This window comes from Larimichthys crocea, chromosome II (assembly GCF_000972845.2).
Source record: "Larimichthys crocea isolate SSNF chromosome II, L_crocea_2.0, whole genome shotgun sequence".
NCBI classification, from domain to species: domain Eukaryota; kingdom Metazoa; phylum Chordata; class Actinopteri; family Sciaenidae; genus Larimichthys; species Larimichthys crocea.
The window spans coordinates 1,622,894-1,637,141 of record NC_040012.1 but is presented as its reverse complement, the minus strand read 5'-3'; the positions used below and the strand labels follow the sequence as shown (position 1 = coordinate 1,637,141).

The 14,248-nt window shown below is 46.2% G+C and overlaps 1 protein-coding gene across 2 annotated transcripts; it reads left to right on the top strand.

Moving 5' to 3' along the window:
- The first annotated feature begins 5,156 nt into the window (after positions 1 to 5,156).
- afg3l2 (AFG3-like AAA ATPase 2) lies at positions 5,157 to 13,527 on the top strand. 2 transcript variants are annotated; one of them, XM_010747937.3, is made up of 17 exons: positions 5,157 to 5,656; positions 6,361 to 6,460; positions 6,557 to 6,607; positions 8,401 to 8,537; positions 8,620 to 8,772; positions 8,879 to 8,953; positions 9,070 to 9,194; positions 9,266 to 9,539; positions 9,627 to 9,764; positions 9,850 to 10,003; positions 10,154 to 10,261; positions 10,382 to 10,507; positions 10,594 to 10,704; positions 10,858 to 10,973; positions 11,103 to 11,303; positions 11,421 to 11,615; positions 12,176 to 13,527. In XM_010747937.3, the coding sequence occupies exons 1-17, from the start codon at positions 5,573 to 5,575 to the stop codon at positions 12,413 to 12,415; spliced, it is 2,388 nt and encodes a 795-aa protein (XP_010746239.1). In that variant the 5' UTR covers positions 5,157 to 5,572; the 3' UTR covers positions 12,416 to 13,527. The 2 variants fall into 2 exon arrangements, with proteins under 2 accessions (XP_010746239.1, XP_019116248.1); XM_019260703.2 differs by having other exon boundaries at positions 5,158 to 5,656; positions 9,073 to 9,194.
- The last annotated feature ends 721 nt before the right edge of the window (positions 13,528 to 14,248 follow it).

Genomic DNA, 14,248 nt, shown 5'->3' with positions numbered 1-14,248 from the left:
GAGGAGAGGAGAGGAGAGGAAAGAGGAGAGAAGAGGAGAGGGGAGGGAAGAGGAGAGGAGGAGTGGAGAAGGGAAGAGAGGAGAGGAGAGGAGAGGGGAGAGGGGAGGAGGAGAGAGGTGAGAAGAGGAGGAGAGGAGGAGAGGAGAGGAGAGGAGAGGAGAGGAAAGAGGAGAGAAGAGGAGAGGGAAGGGGAGAGGAGCGGAGGAGTGGAGAAGGGGAGAGAGGACAGGAGAGAATAGGAGAGGAGAGGAGGAGAGAAGAGAGGAGAGAGGAGAGGGCAGAGGTCACCGATTTACAGACTGAACCTGGTTTGTTTTTACCTGTGATGTCATTGTTTACATCACAGGTTACAGGTGAGGGGCGGGGCTTAGACTGACAGATGCATCTACAGTTAAATAGTCAAAAAAAAAAAGACCTGCTAAGTCCTTTCCTAACCGCTCGCCCTAAACACTTCCTGGACCTGGAGTGAAGTGTCCTGAGGAAAGGAAAGGTGTGAAGGAGAGGTCCTGAGGAAAGGAAAGGTGTGAAGGAGAGGTCCTGAGGAAAGGAGTGAAGGAGAGGTCCTGAGGAAAGGTGTGAAGGAGAGGTCCTGAGGAAAGGAAAGGTGTGAAGGAGAGGTCCTGAGGAAAGGAAAGGTGTGAAGGAGAGGTCCTGAGGAAAGGTGTGAAGGAGAGGTGATGAGGAGTTAGGAGGTCATGAGGTGATGTTGGTCTTTGCAGGATATAAAGATGTAAACAAAGTGTCACAGTGAGAGTCGCTCAGCCTCCTGTCCACACACACACACACACACACACACACACACACTAATCAATGATCAGCTGACTTCATGATGATCTGCGTCACAGTTACAGACGCTCTGACGTCACATTCATGTTTACAACTTATTGACAACCTATTGACAACGTTTACACAACGTTTGTCAAACAGCTGTGTGTGAGCAGCTCCACACATGGAGCACGAGGTCCAGGTGACCACAGGAGGAACCTGACAGAACCTGACAGAACCTGACAGAACCTGACAGGACCTGACAGAACCTGACAGGACCTGACAGAACCTGACAGAACCTTGAATTCACGTCATCAATATACGACCAATCAGGCCGCTGCTCACACACCTCCACCTGGCCCACATGCTAACGTTAGCGGCTAGTTAGCCATTAAACCTCAGTGGCGTCACAGATACGTCACTACATATATCACATGAATACAATGACGTCATTATTTATTTGGCGTTCCTGTCAGTCCACCTGACACGTGCCAACGGACAGCCGGCTGTCTGTGAGCTCCAGGCTGCGGCTCACAGACAGGCTCACAGACAGGCTCACAGACAGGCTCACAGACAGCCGGGCTGCGGCTCACAGACAGGCTCACAGACAGGCTCACAGACAGCCGGGCTGCGGCTCACAGACAGGCTCACAGACAGGCTCACAGACAGGCTCACAGACGATCCGCAGATAAACTACACTACAACAAGCTAACTGTATGCTAAGCTAAGCTAAGCTAGCCGTCAGCTGATCTGTTAGCCTGTTAGCCTGTTAGCTTGTGTCTGTCCTTAATAACCCGCTCGGTAACCGGCTAACCCGCTCGGTAACCGGCTAACCCGCTCGGTAACCGGTTACCGGAGCTGTGTTTGCGCTGGCAGTGACGGCTTCACCTCATCGCTCAGTAACTCCGGCAGCTCCGCTCTGCTGAAACTCCTGAGGCCGCTCAGAGTGCGCGTTCACCGGGGAAGCAGTCAGCGGTCAGCGCCTCACTCACAGCCCGACGCCATCCTGCTCTACCCGGCATGCAACTGCAGGAGGGCAGGCTGACAGCGCCACCTGCAGGCTGCTCCGTGACCGACACCTGCACTGTGACCGACACCTGCACTGTGACCGACACCTGCACTGTGACCGACACCTGCTCCGTGACCGACACCTGCATTGTCTGTTAGACAGACACTTAGTGTCTGTAAACTTAGAGTCTGTAAACTTAGACTCTGTTAACTTAGAGTCTGTTAACTTAGTGTCTGTTAACTTAGAGTCTGTAAACTTAGAGTCTGTAAACTTAGAGTCTGTAAACTTAGTGTCTGTAAACTTAGAGTCTGTAAACTTAGTGTCTGTTAACTTTGTGTCTGTTAACTTAGAGTCTGTTAACTTAGAGTCTGTTAACTTTGTGTCTGTTAACTTAGTGTCTGTAAACTTAGAGTCTGTAAACTTAGAGTCTGTAAACTTAGAGTCTGTAAACTTAGAGTCTGTAAACTTAGAGTCTGTAAACTTAGTGTCTGTAAACTTAGAGTCTGTAAACTTAGTGTCTGTTAACTTAGTGTCTGTTAACTTAGAGTCTGTTAACTTAGAGTCTGTTAACTTAGTGTCTGTTAACTTAGAGTCTGTAAACTTAGAGTCTGTAAACTTAGAGTCTGTAAACTTAGAGTCTGTAAACTTAGAGTCTGTAAACTTAGAGTCTGTAAACTTAGTGTCTGTAAACTTAGAGTCTGTAAACTTAGTGTCTGTTAACTTAGTGTCTGTTAACTTAGAGTCTGTTAACTTAGAGTCTGTTAACTTAGAGTCTGTTAACTTAGAGTCTGTTAACTTAGTGTCTGTTAACTTAGAGTCTGTTAACTTAGTGTCTGTTAACTTAGAGTCTGTTAACTTAGAGTCTGTTAACTTAGAGTCTGTTAACTTAGTGTCTGTTAACTTAGAGTCTGTTAACTTAGAGTCTGTTAACTTAGAGTCTGTTAACTTAGAGTCTGTTAACTTAGAGTCTGTTAACTTAGAGTCTGTTAACTTAGAGTCTGTTAACTTAGAGTCTGTTAACTTAGAGTCTGTTAACTTAGAGTCTGTTAACTTAGAGTCTGTTAACTTAGAGTCTGTTAACTTAGAGTCTGTTAACTTAGAGTCTGTTAACTTAGAGTCTGTTAACTTAGAGTCTGTTAACTTAGAGTCTGTTAACTTAGAGTCTGTTAACTTAGAGTCTGTTAACTTAGAGTCTGTTAACTTAGAGTCTGTTAACTTAGAGTCTGTTAACTTAGAGTCTGTTAACTTAGAGTCTGTTAACTTAGAGTCTGTTAACTTAGAGTCTGTTAACTTAGAGTCTGTTAACTTAGAGTCTGTTAACTTAGAGTCTGTTAACTTAGAGTCTGTTAACTTAGAGTCTGTTAACTTAGAGTCTGTTAACTTAGAGTCTGTTAACTTAGAGTCTGTTAACTTAGAGTCTGTTAACTTAGAGTCTGTTAACTTAGAGTCTGTTAACTTAGAGTCTGTTAACTTAGAGTCTGTTAACTTAGAGTCTGTTAACTTAGAGTCTGTTAACTTAGAGTCTGTTAACTTAGAGTCTGTTAACTTAGAGTCTGTTAACTTAGAGTCTGTTAACTTAGAGTCTGTTAACTTAGAGTCTGTTAACTTAGAGTCTGTTAACTTAGAGTCTGTTAACTTAGAGTCTGTTAACTTAGAGTCTGTTAACTTAGAGTCTGTTAACTTAGAGTCTGTTAACTTAGAGTCTGTTAACTTAGAGTCTGTTAACTTAGAGTCTGTTAACTTAGAGTCTGTTAACTTAGAGTCTGTTAACTTAGAGTCTGTTAACTTAGAGTCTGTTAACTTAGAGTCTGTTAACTTAGAGTCTGTTAACTTAGAGTCTGTTAACTTAGAGTCTGTTAACTTAGAGTCTGTTAACTTAGAGTCTGTTAACTTAGAGTCTGTTAACTTAGAGTCTGTTAACTTAGAGTCTGTTAACTTAGAGTCTGTTAACTTAGAGTCTGTTAACTTAGAGTCTGTTAACTTAGAGTCTGTTAACTTAGAGTCTGTTAACTTAGAGTCTGTTAACTTAGAGTCTGTTAACTTAGAGTCTGTTAACTTAGAGTCTGTTAACTTAGAGTCTGTTAACTTAGAGTCTGTTAACTTAGAGTCTGTTAACTTAGAGTCTGTTAACTTAGAGTCTGTTAACTTAGAGTCTGTTAACTTAGAGTCTGTTAACTTAGAGTCTGTTAACTTAGAGTCTGTTAACTTAGAGTCTGTTAACTTAGAGTCTGTTAACTTAGAGTCTGTTAACTTAGAGTCTGTTAACTTAGAGTCTGTTAACTTAGAGTCTGTTAACTTAGAGTCTGTTAACTTAGAGTCTGTTAACTTAGAGTCTGTTAACTTAGAGTCTGTTAACTTAGAGTCTGTTAACTTAGAGTCTGTTAACTTAGAGTCTGTTAACTTAGAGTCTGTTAACTTAGAGTCTGTTAACTTAGAGTCTGTTAACTTAGAGTCTGTTAACTTAGAGTCTGTTAACTTAGAGTCTGTTAACTTAGAGTCTGTTAACTTAGAGTCTGTTAACTTAGAGTCTGTTAACTTAGAGTCTGTTAACTTAGAGTCTGTTAACTTAGAGTCTGTTAACTTAGAGTCTGTTAACTTAGAGTCTGTTAACTTAGAGTCTGTTAACTTAGAGTCTGTTAACTTAGAGTCTGTTAACTTAGAGTCTGTTAACTTAGAGTCTGTTAACTTAGAGTCTGTTAATTTAGAGTCTGTTAACTTAGAGTCTGTTAACTTAGAGTCTGTTAACTTAGAGTCTGTTAACTTAGAGTCTGTTAACTTAGAGTCTGTTAACTTAGAGTCTGTTAACTTAGAGTCTGTTAACTTAGAGTCTGTTAACTTAGAGTCTGTTAACTTAGAGTCTGTTAACTTAGAGTCTGTTAACTTAGAGTCTGTTAACTTAGAGTCTGTTAACTTAGAGTCTGTTAACTTAGAGTCTGTTAACTTAGAGTCTGTTAACTTAGAGTCTGTTAACTTAGAGTCTGTTAACTTAGAGTCTGTTAACTTAGAGTCTGTTAACTTAGAGTCTGTTAACTTAGAGTCTGTTAACTTAGAGTCTGTTAACTTAGAGTCTGTTAACTTAGAGTCTGTTAACTTAGAGTCTGTTAACTTAGAGTCTGTTAACTTAGAGTCTGTTAACTTAGAGTCTGTTAACTTAGAGTCTGTTAACTTAGAGTCTGTTAACTTAGAGTCTGTTAACTTAGAGTCTGTTAACTTAGAGTCTGTTAACTTAGAGTCTGTTAACTTAGAGTCTGTTAACTTAGAGTCTGTTAACTTAGAGTCTGTTAACTTAGAGTCTGTTATTAAACTTAGTGTCTGTTAACTTAGTGTCTGTTATTAAACTTAGTGTGTGTTGTCAAACTTCGTGTACCCATCAAACAGATTGAACCTGTGACCTGGTCTGGACCTTATCAATGAAACCCTGTTAGCACCTGACAGGTAACAAGGACGGGGAAAGGAAAGGTTTGTTTGGAGAGGCGGACCAGGACCAGGACCAGCATCAGGACCAGGATCAGGACCAGCATCAGGACCAGGATCAGGACCAGAAGACAAAATGGAGACCCCTTTGTCGAGGACAGGTGAGAGTACAGAGATGACGTCTCGCTGCAGGTGAAGGCGCAGTAGCGCTTCACGTCACGAGGTGGCAGTGACGCGTCACGGGTGTCCGTGCTGTGACGCAGCGGAAACAGGCTGCCGGAAGAAAGAGGACGAAGAAGAAGAGGCGGTACCGCAAACATGGCGCAGCGGCGTGAACACAAACAGTGACTGCGTCAGAGCTGCACGCGGTCCGCACGCAGAGGATGGCTCACCGCTACCTGCACCTGTCCGCCGGCTGCAGGAGCCTGCTGCGGCGGCTGCGGCCCTCCGGAGCCTCGGCCAGGCTGGTAGGTGGAGATCATGCTAACTGTGCTAACCGGGACAGCGGCCAAAACGAGCCCGGAGTCCTCGCACCGAGCCCGGCCTCAGTCCTCACACCGAGCCAGGAGTGACCCTGGTTCACCATGACCTGCGTGTTACGTCAGCGTCACCTGTGTGACGCTGCTGTGCTTGTTGTCATCATGTAACGTTCAGGGACACTAATAGGACCTAGATCAAACTAGCTAAAGGCTAAAGGAGGAAACCCAGCTGTCACTCAGGGGGTCCCCTCTGACCTCACCTGTCCTCTGTAAAGGTGTCTCAGGGGGTCCCCTCTGACCTCACCTGTCCTCTGTAAAGGTGTCTCACGGGGTCCCCTCTGACCTCACCTGTCCTCTGTAAAGGTGTCTCACAGGGTCCCCTCTGACCTCACCTGTCCTCTGTAAAGGTGTCTCACGGGATCCCCTCTGACCTCACCTGTCCTCTGTAAAGGTGTCTCATGGGGTCCCCTCTGAGTCCCCGCTCGTTACCATGGTAACCTCCAGGACCTCTGGAGGCTTCATGTGATGCAGTGTAAAGTCTCATCCTGCGTCCTGATTGGCTACCCAGACTAGACTAGTTATGATGTCACCTGCATCCTGCAGAACCGACCCTGGTCATGAGGAACCACTGACGTGTCTGTTTGTGTGTGTGTGTCTGTTCTGATTGGCTAAACTTGTTTCCTGTTGGTCAGGTGACATGTTCAAGTGCAGCAGGACAGGTGGACAGTGGGCGGAGCCTGCTGAGTGACCTGTTGGGAGCGTACAGGAGTGTCAACTCCAGACCACCTAAAGGTGTGTGTGCAGACCTGTTTCAGGCCAGACTCTGGTCCTGGTCCTCTGTTGGTCCTCACAAGTCCACAAACACAAACGTGTTTTTTCTCTTTTCAGGATTCGAGAAATATTTTCCAGAAAATCAGAAAAATCCCAAAAATGCTGAAGGTAACATCAACTGACATCTACAGACATCAACTGACATCTACAGACATCAACTGACATCTACAGACATCTACAGACAACATCTACAGACATCAACTGACATCTACAGACGACATCCACAGACATCTACAGACATCAACTGACATCAACTGACATCTACAGACATCAACTGACATCTACAGACATCAACTGACATCTACAGACATCAACTGACATCTACAGACATCTACAGACGACATCTACAGACATCAACTGACATCTACAGACGACACCCACAGACATCCACAGACATCTAGACATCAACTGACATCTACAGACATCAACTGACATCTACAGACAACATCTACAGACATCAACTGACATCTACAGACATCAACTGACATCTACAGACGACATCTACAGACATCAACTGACATCTACCTACAGACGTCATCTACAGACATCAACTGACGTCATCTACAGACGTCATCTACAGACGTCATCTACAGACATCAACTGACATCAACTGACATCTACAGACATCAACTGACATCTACAGACGACATCTACAGACATCAACTGACTTCTACAGACGACATCTACAGACATCAACTGACTTCTACAGACGACATCTACAGACATCAACTGACATCAACAGACGACATCAACAGACATCAACTGACATCTACAGACATCAACTGACATCTACAGACATCAACTGACATCTACAGACATCAACTGACATCTACAGACGTCATCTACAGACGTCATCTACAGACATCAACTGACATCTACAGACATCAACTGACATCCACAGACATCAACTGACTTCTACAGACGGCATCTACAGACAGCAACTGACATCTACAGACATCAACTGACATCTACAGACGTCATTTACAGACGTCATCTACAGACATCAACTGACATCTACAGACATCAACTGACACCTACAGACATCAACTGACATCAACTGACATCTACAGACGTCATCTACAGACGTCATCTACAGACATCAACTGACGTCATCTACAGACATTAACTGACATCAACTGACATCTACAGACATCTACAGACATCTACAGACATCAACTGACTTCTACAGACGACATCTACAGACGACATCTACAGACGTCATCTACAGACATTAACTGACATCAACTGACTTCTACAGACGACATCTACAGACGTCATCTACAGCCGTCATCTACAGACATTAACTGACATCAACTGACATCTACAGACATCTGCAGACATCAACTGACTTCTACAGACGACATCTACAGACATCAACTGACATCTACAGACATCGACAGATGTCACCTACAGACATCAACTGACATCAACTGACATCTACAGACATCTGCAGACATCAACTGACTTCTACAGACGACATCTACAGACATCAACTGACATCTACAGACATCGACAGATGTCACCTACAGACATCAACTGACATCTACAGACGTCATCTACAGACATTAACTGACATCAACTGACATCTACAGACATCAACTGACATCTACAGACGTCACCTACAGACATCAACTGACATCTACAGACGTCTAGATACATACTTTATTGTCCTTAACAAGGAAATTTGTTTCTGCAGTCTGTACAGAGCCTACACACACAGACAGACAGACACAGACAGACAGACACAGACAGACAGACACAGACAGACACAGACACAGACAGACAGCACATGTATCTCATCCCTCTCTTTGTTTAGAGATCCTATGGCAGAAGGAACAAAACTCCTGCCAGTGAGCACCGACACGAACCGACACCAACCTTATTGTCTGTTCTGTTCTCAGAATCCAAACCTGCTGACGCTCAAAAAGCCTCTGGAGATCGAGAAGGAGGAGGTTCAGGTGGAGGAGGTGGTTCAGGTGGAGGAGGAAAAAGAGGAGGCCGTAGGGAGGAATCGCACTGGTCCAGCCGTCTGCTGAAGGTGAGGTGGTATCCACCTGAGTGGGCTGAAGTCACCTGTACTCAGGTGTGACAGGTGTCTTCTGATTGGTTGTTTGTTTCAGGGGGACGTCCCCTGGGACGACAAAGAGTTTCGGATGTACGTCCTGAGCGGCACAGCGTTCTGGGCGACTGTCATGTATTACTTCTTCTTCAGGGACGGAGGACGAGAGGTCACCTGGAAAGACTTTGTCAACAACTACCTGTCCAAAGGAGTGGTGAGGACATCTTCGTTTGTGATGTCATCGCCTTCATCACATCCTGTTAACGTTAACGTGAACCTGATCATGTGACCTCGATGATGAGTCGTGTTTTGTCTGTCAGGTGGATCGCTTGGAGGTCGTCAACAAGCGCTTCGTCAAAGTCGTCTTCAGTCCAGGCAAGACGCCGATGGACGGGGTGAGTCATGCCACCGCTTGATGAGTTAGCTCAGTTAGCTCTGTTGTCCCTGAAGGCCTCGTTCTGTGGCTGTGTTGTTGGTGCGTTCAGGTGCAGTCTGTTTCTTTGTGTTTCAGCAGTATGTGTGGTTTAACATCGGCAGCGTGGACACGTTTGAGAGGAATCTGGAGACGGCTCAGTATGAGCTCGGCATCGAGGGCGAGAACCGACTGCCGGTGGTTTATTCCACGGAGAGCGACGGGTGAGGACTGCCGCCTGTTCAGAGACACCGTGTCTGTTATTGGTTTGTAATGTTGTAATCTTCATTCACAGGACCTTCCTCCTGAGCATGCTCCCCACAGTGCTCATCATTGGCTTCCTGCTGTTCATGCTGCGGCGTGGCCCGGCGGGGGCGGGGCGTCCCGGCCGGGGGATGGGCGGTCTGTTCAGCGTCAGTGAGACGACGGCGAAGATCCTGAAAGATGAGATCGACGTGAAGTTCAAAGACGTGGCAGGCTGCGAGGAGGCCAAGCTCGAGATCATGGAGTTCGTCAACTTCCTGAAGAACCCCAAACAGTACCAGGACCTCGGTGCCAAGATCCCCAAGGTAAGGGGGTGGGGCCAGGATCCCTGAGGTGAGGGGGTGGGGTGTATTCAGTGTGAACTTGGTTGTGTGACTGGTTGTCTGTTGCAGGGCGCCATCTTGACGGGTCCTCCAGGAACAGGAAAGACTCTTCTGGCCAAAGCGACGGCTGGTGAGGCCAACGTACCATTCATCACCGTTAACGGCTCCGAGTTCCTGGAGATGTTCGTGGGCGTCGGCCCAGCCCGGGTGAGGAACAGATACACAGACAGGAAGAACGTTCTAACATGCTAACGTTAATCTCTCTGACCTCAACGTGTCACTTCCTGTGCAGGTCCGAGATCTGTTCGTCATGGCGAGGAAGAATGCTCCCTGCATCCTTTTCATCGACGAGATCGATGCCGTGGGACGGAAACGAGGGCGAGGAAACTTTGGAGGGCAGAGCGAACAGGAGAACACGCTGAACCAGCTACTGGTAGAGATGGACGGTAGGTGATGACATCAGAGAGGAAGTAGAGTTGTACGTGTTTCCTGTCAGATAGGGAGGGGCTTGTCATGGACGTTGATTGGTGTAAACACCAATCAGTAGCCAATAGTCTGCTGAGCCCGGTTCACAGTGACAGGAAGTTTTCTTTCAGGCTTCAACACGGCGACCAACGTCGTCGTTCTGGCGGGAACCAACAGACCAGACATCCTGGATCCGGCGCTGATGAGACCTGGACGCTTCGACAGACAGATCTACATTGGTGAGTCTGTTTACTCTGAGATGGTGGTTGTCACGGTGATGGTGAGGATGATGGTTGTCATGGTGATTAAAAAGTAACCCTGTGGTCAGACGTACTGATGAAGCGTCGTCTGTCTCTCAGGTCCTCCTGACATTAAAGGTAGAGCGTCCATTTTTAAAGTTCACCTGCGTCCTCTGAAGCTTAAGGTCGACCTGGACAAAGACATTCTGGCGAGAAAGATGGCTGCCCTAACACCTGGATTCTCAGGTAAGTCCACGTTTGGACCATGTGGTCAAACAGTTTGACCGTCTGCCTTACTCATGGGTGTCTTCTCTCTGCTTTGTGTCTGCCAGGCGCCGACATCGCCAACGTCTGTAATGAGGCGGCTCTGATCGCCGCTCGCCACCTTTCAGACGCCATTAACCAGAAACACTTTGAACAGGCCATCGAGAGAGTGATCGGAGGTGAGACAACCTCCGTTAGTTTGATTCCCATCTGCAGGTTTATCACTCAGACAACACTAACCACTCGCCACGACCTACCACGACCCAAGACGACCTGCCACGACCCAAGATGACCCAAGAGGTCTCAAAGACTTCTTCCTGTTTGTGTTCTAGGTCTGGAGAAGAAGACTCAGGTTCTTCAGCCTGAGGAGAAGAAGACGGTGGCCTATCACGAGGCAGGTCATGCCATCGCCGGATGGTTCCTGGAGCACGCTGACCCTCTGCTCAAGGTAACGGTTTCTCTGATGTGTCATACAGAGTTGAGTTATACTACATTACCCATGAGCCTTTCTGCTGTCTGGTTAAGACAGATGTGACTGTTGGATCAGGTGTGATAGAGCATGTTGTTACCTGTGCAGGTGTCCATCATCCCCAGAGGGAAGGGTCTGGGTTACGCTCAGTACCTGCCCAAAGAGCAGTACCTGTACACCAAAGAGCAGCTGCTGGACCGGATGTGTATGACGCTTGGAGGGCGAGTCTCCGAGGAGATCTTCTTCGGACGCATCACCACCGGAGCTCAGGATGACCTGCGGAAGGTCACCCAGAGCGCCTACGCACAGGTCAGGGTCACATGTGACTTGCCGGACATGTCTGGTCCGGATGAGGAGGTTGTGTTGCAGAGCGTAGAGTTTCCTGTTGTTGTCTGAGGTTCTCCTGGTTCTTCTGTTCTGCTGCAGATCGTTCAGTTTGGGATGAATCCAAAGGTGGGTCAGGTTTCCTTTGACCTGCCCCGGCAGGGCGAGATGGTTCTGGAGAAACCGTATAGTGAAGCTACGGCACGTCTCATTGACACAGAGGTCCGAGCCCTCATCAGTGAGGCGTACCAGAGAACCCATCGACTGCTGAATGACAAGAAGGCTGAGGTGGAGAAGGTACCGATGATCTAAAGTGGGTTGTTCTAGATCAGAACCTCCACGTGGATCTCAGCCTGTTCTATGATGGAGACAAGGTGGTTGAGGAGGTTCTAGGGGCGGTAGAACCCAGACAATTCAGATGAAGGTTCTAGATTTTAGAGCAGACAGACGGTCCACAGGGTGAACTACCTGGACGGCCCATTCTGAAACATGTCTCTAGAACCCTATGGATCCGACACAAACACAGTCTTCTCTTAAAGTAGAACCGGTTCTGACTCTTAGAACTCTGTCCTGTTGAGGTCTCACTGAGTTTCAGAAGGTTTAAGGTATATCAGGTACAGGTAGACGTTATGTGTCCCTTATCTGTGGATAAATGTCACTGCACATCCTGAAAGTCAGAACCAGAACCGGTGCTGTGTTTAAAAACATGTTTCTTGAACGTTCTCCTGAAGTACTATGATCTTCTTCCATAACAACAAATTTCATCTTCATAAACTGGAACCTGCTCCGATTTATAGTCATATGAAGTTCATTCACAGCTCTGACCCGGTTCTTTGTGTTCCTGTGTCGTCCTGCAGGTGGCGCTGCGGCTGCTGGAGAAGGAGGTTCTGGATAAGAGTGACATGGTGGAGCTGCTTGGCCAACGCCCGTTTGCAGAGAAGTCAACATATGAGGAGTTTGTGGAGGGAACTGGAGGCGTGGACGAAGACACAACGCTGCCGGAGGGACTGAAGGACTGGAACCAGGACCGGAACGACAAGGAGGAGAGCCCGGATGAGCAGGTGGCCCGGCAGATCTCCGGAGGAATGCCCTTCTAGAACCTTCTGATGGGTGACTGAAGACCAACATGACCATCATGAGGTCCAGAACCTTCTCACTGACTTCCACTCCTAGAACCTTCCCTCTGCACCACACATCACGTTTTCCTGCTGTGACTGGACCCAACTCTCCTAAGTGTCCAGAACTTTCATTATCTAGAGATCTATAACCACCGTGTATCTGTCTTCAAAGTCCAGAACCATCTGTACTTACAGAACCATTGGAGTTTGTGTGGAGGGAACTCTGCACAGAACTGTTCTAGAACTTTAACATATGTTGTAGAACTCTGACTCCAGTATCTGGTTCTAAAAGTCCTGATTCCTGACCCTGGGTCTAGGTTCTGCTCCACTCCAGATTCTCCAGGACAGATGGTTCTGTACCTCGAGATCTACAATCGTTCTAAAATGTTCACTTTCTGTTCCAACAAATCTCTGCATCATAAACCAGAACTAGAACGGAGACTCGTTCAGACTCAAGAGAACCTCATTGTGGAGTGCCAGAACAGTAACAGAACCTTTATCGATCCCAAAGAAAGGTTCTTCTTGAAGGTTCAGTCCTGCATCACAGAACCCGGTCACAGGGTTATGGAGTATTTCTCTGTTCTCACAGCCTGACGGACCTTCAGCGCTGGACCGCATCAGAACCCCTGTAAGGTCCTTGACCCGGACTTTAACAGAACCTGCTGCTGATGGATGAACAAATGAAGATCTTCCTCAGACCCGACAGATGTCTTCATCCTTACCATCACCGTGGTAACCGTGCTGTAGTCTGACAGTCCGTTAGCTTAAAGCTAACAGAGCTGCTGTAGAGGTATGCTAACGCTATTGTTAGCGTCAGCGTATGCTAACGTGATAACGGACTCATTAAATCATTTAAAGCTTTATTTAAAAACTTATGTGAGCTGTGCATTTCAATAAAGTTCACGTTTGAATCAGAATGAACAGGTGTGTTAACAGGTGTGTTATTTGTAATCAGATTACAGTGTGTGTTGGTCTTCATTATGGTAATAAACTTAAATTGATTCATCCGAATTATAAAATAAAAAAACACTTCTAAGAGTATTAAATGTTTTATTTTGTTAAATCTGTGAATTTAATAAAGAATTAGCTCGTTTGGTGGTTTTGTCCTTTATTTTGAAGCCCTCTGTCACAGGATGTGACGTAGCGGCAGAGTTCGGGACCGTCGGACGGTGAAGCGGGAGGACGGAGCTCCGCGAGCCGGCGATGAGCTGCTGATGGCGGCGACCATAGACATATATACATAGACATATATACACAGACATATATACATAGACATATATACATAGACGCCGCATTGAGCGCTGAATCGTACGTAAACGCCGCCATATTGGATGTGGCAGGTCTGCCCGTAAACTAATAACAGGAAATGGACTGAACTTCATAAAGCGCCTTTCTACAAAGTTCTTTAAGTTAATGTCTCTTATACACCCATTCACACACACACTAATATATCTGGGAAACAAACAGGCACCAAAAAACAACGTATGTAACTTTTAAAGTGATGGTTATAAACATAGACATATATACATAGACGCCGCATTGAGCGGGTTGGTCGTTGGTCGCGATACGTAAACGGCGCCGCCATATTGGTTCGGGCAGATCTGCCCGTAAACTAATACAAGGAAATGGACTGAACTTCATAAAGCGCCTTTCTACAAAGTTCTTTAAGTTAATGTCTCTTATACACCCATTCACACACACACTAATATATCTGGGAAACAAACAGGCACCAAAACAACGTATGTAACTTTTAAAGTGATGATTATAAATGTTTACTCCTTATGTAAGCACCAAACCAACGTATGTATTTTT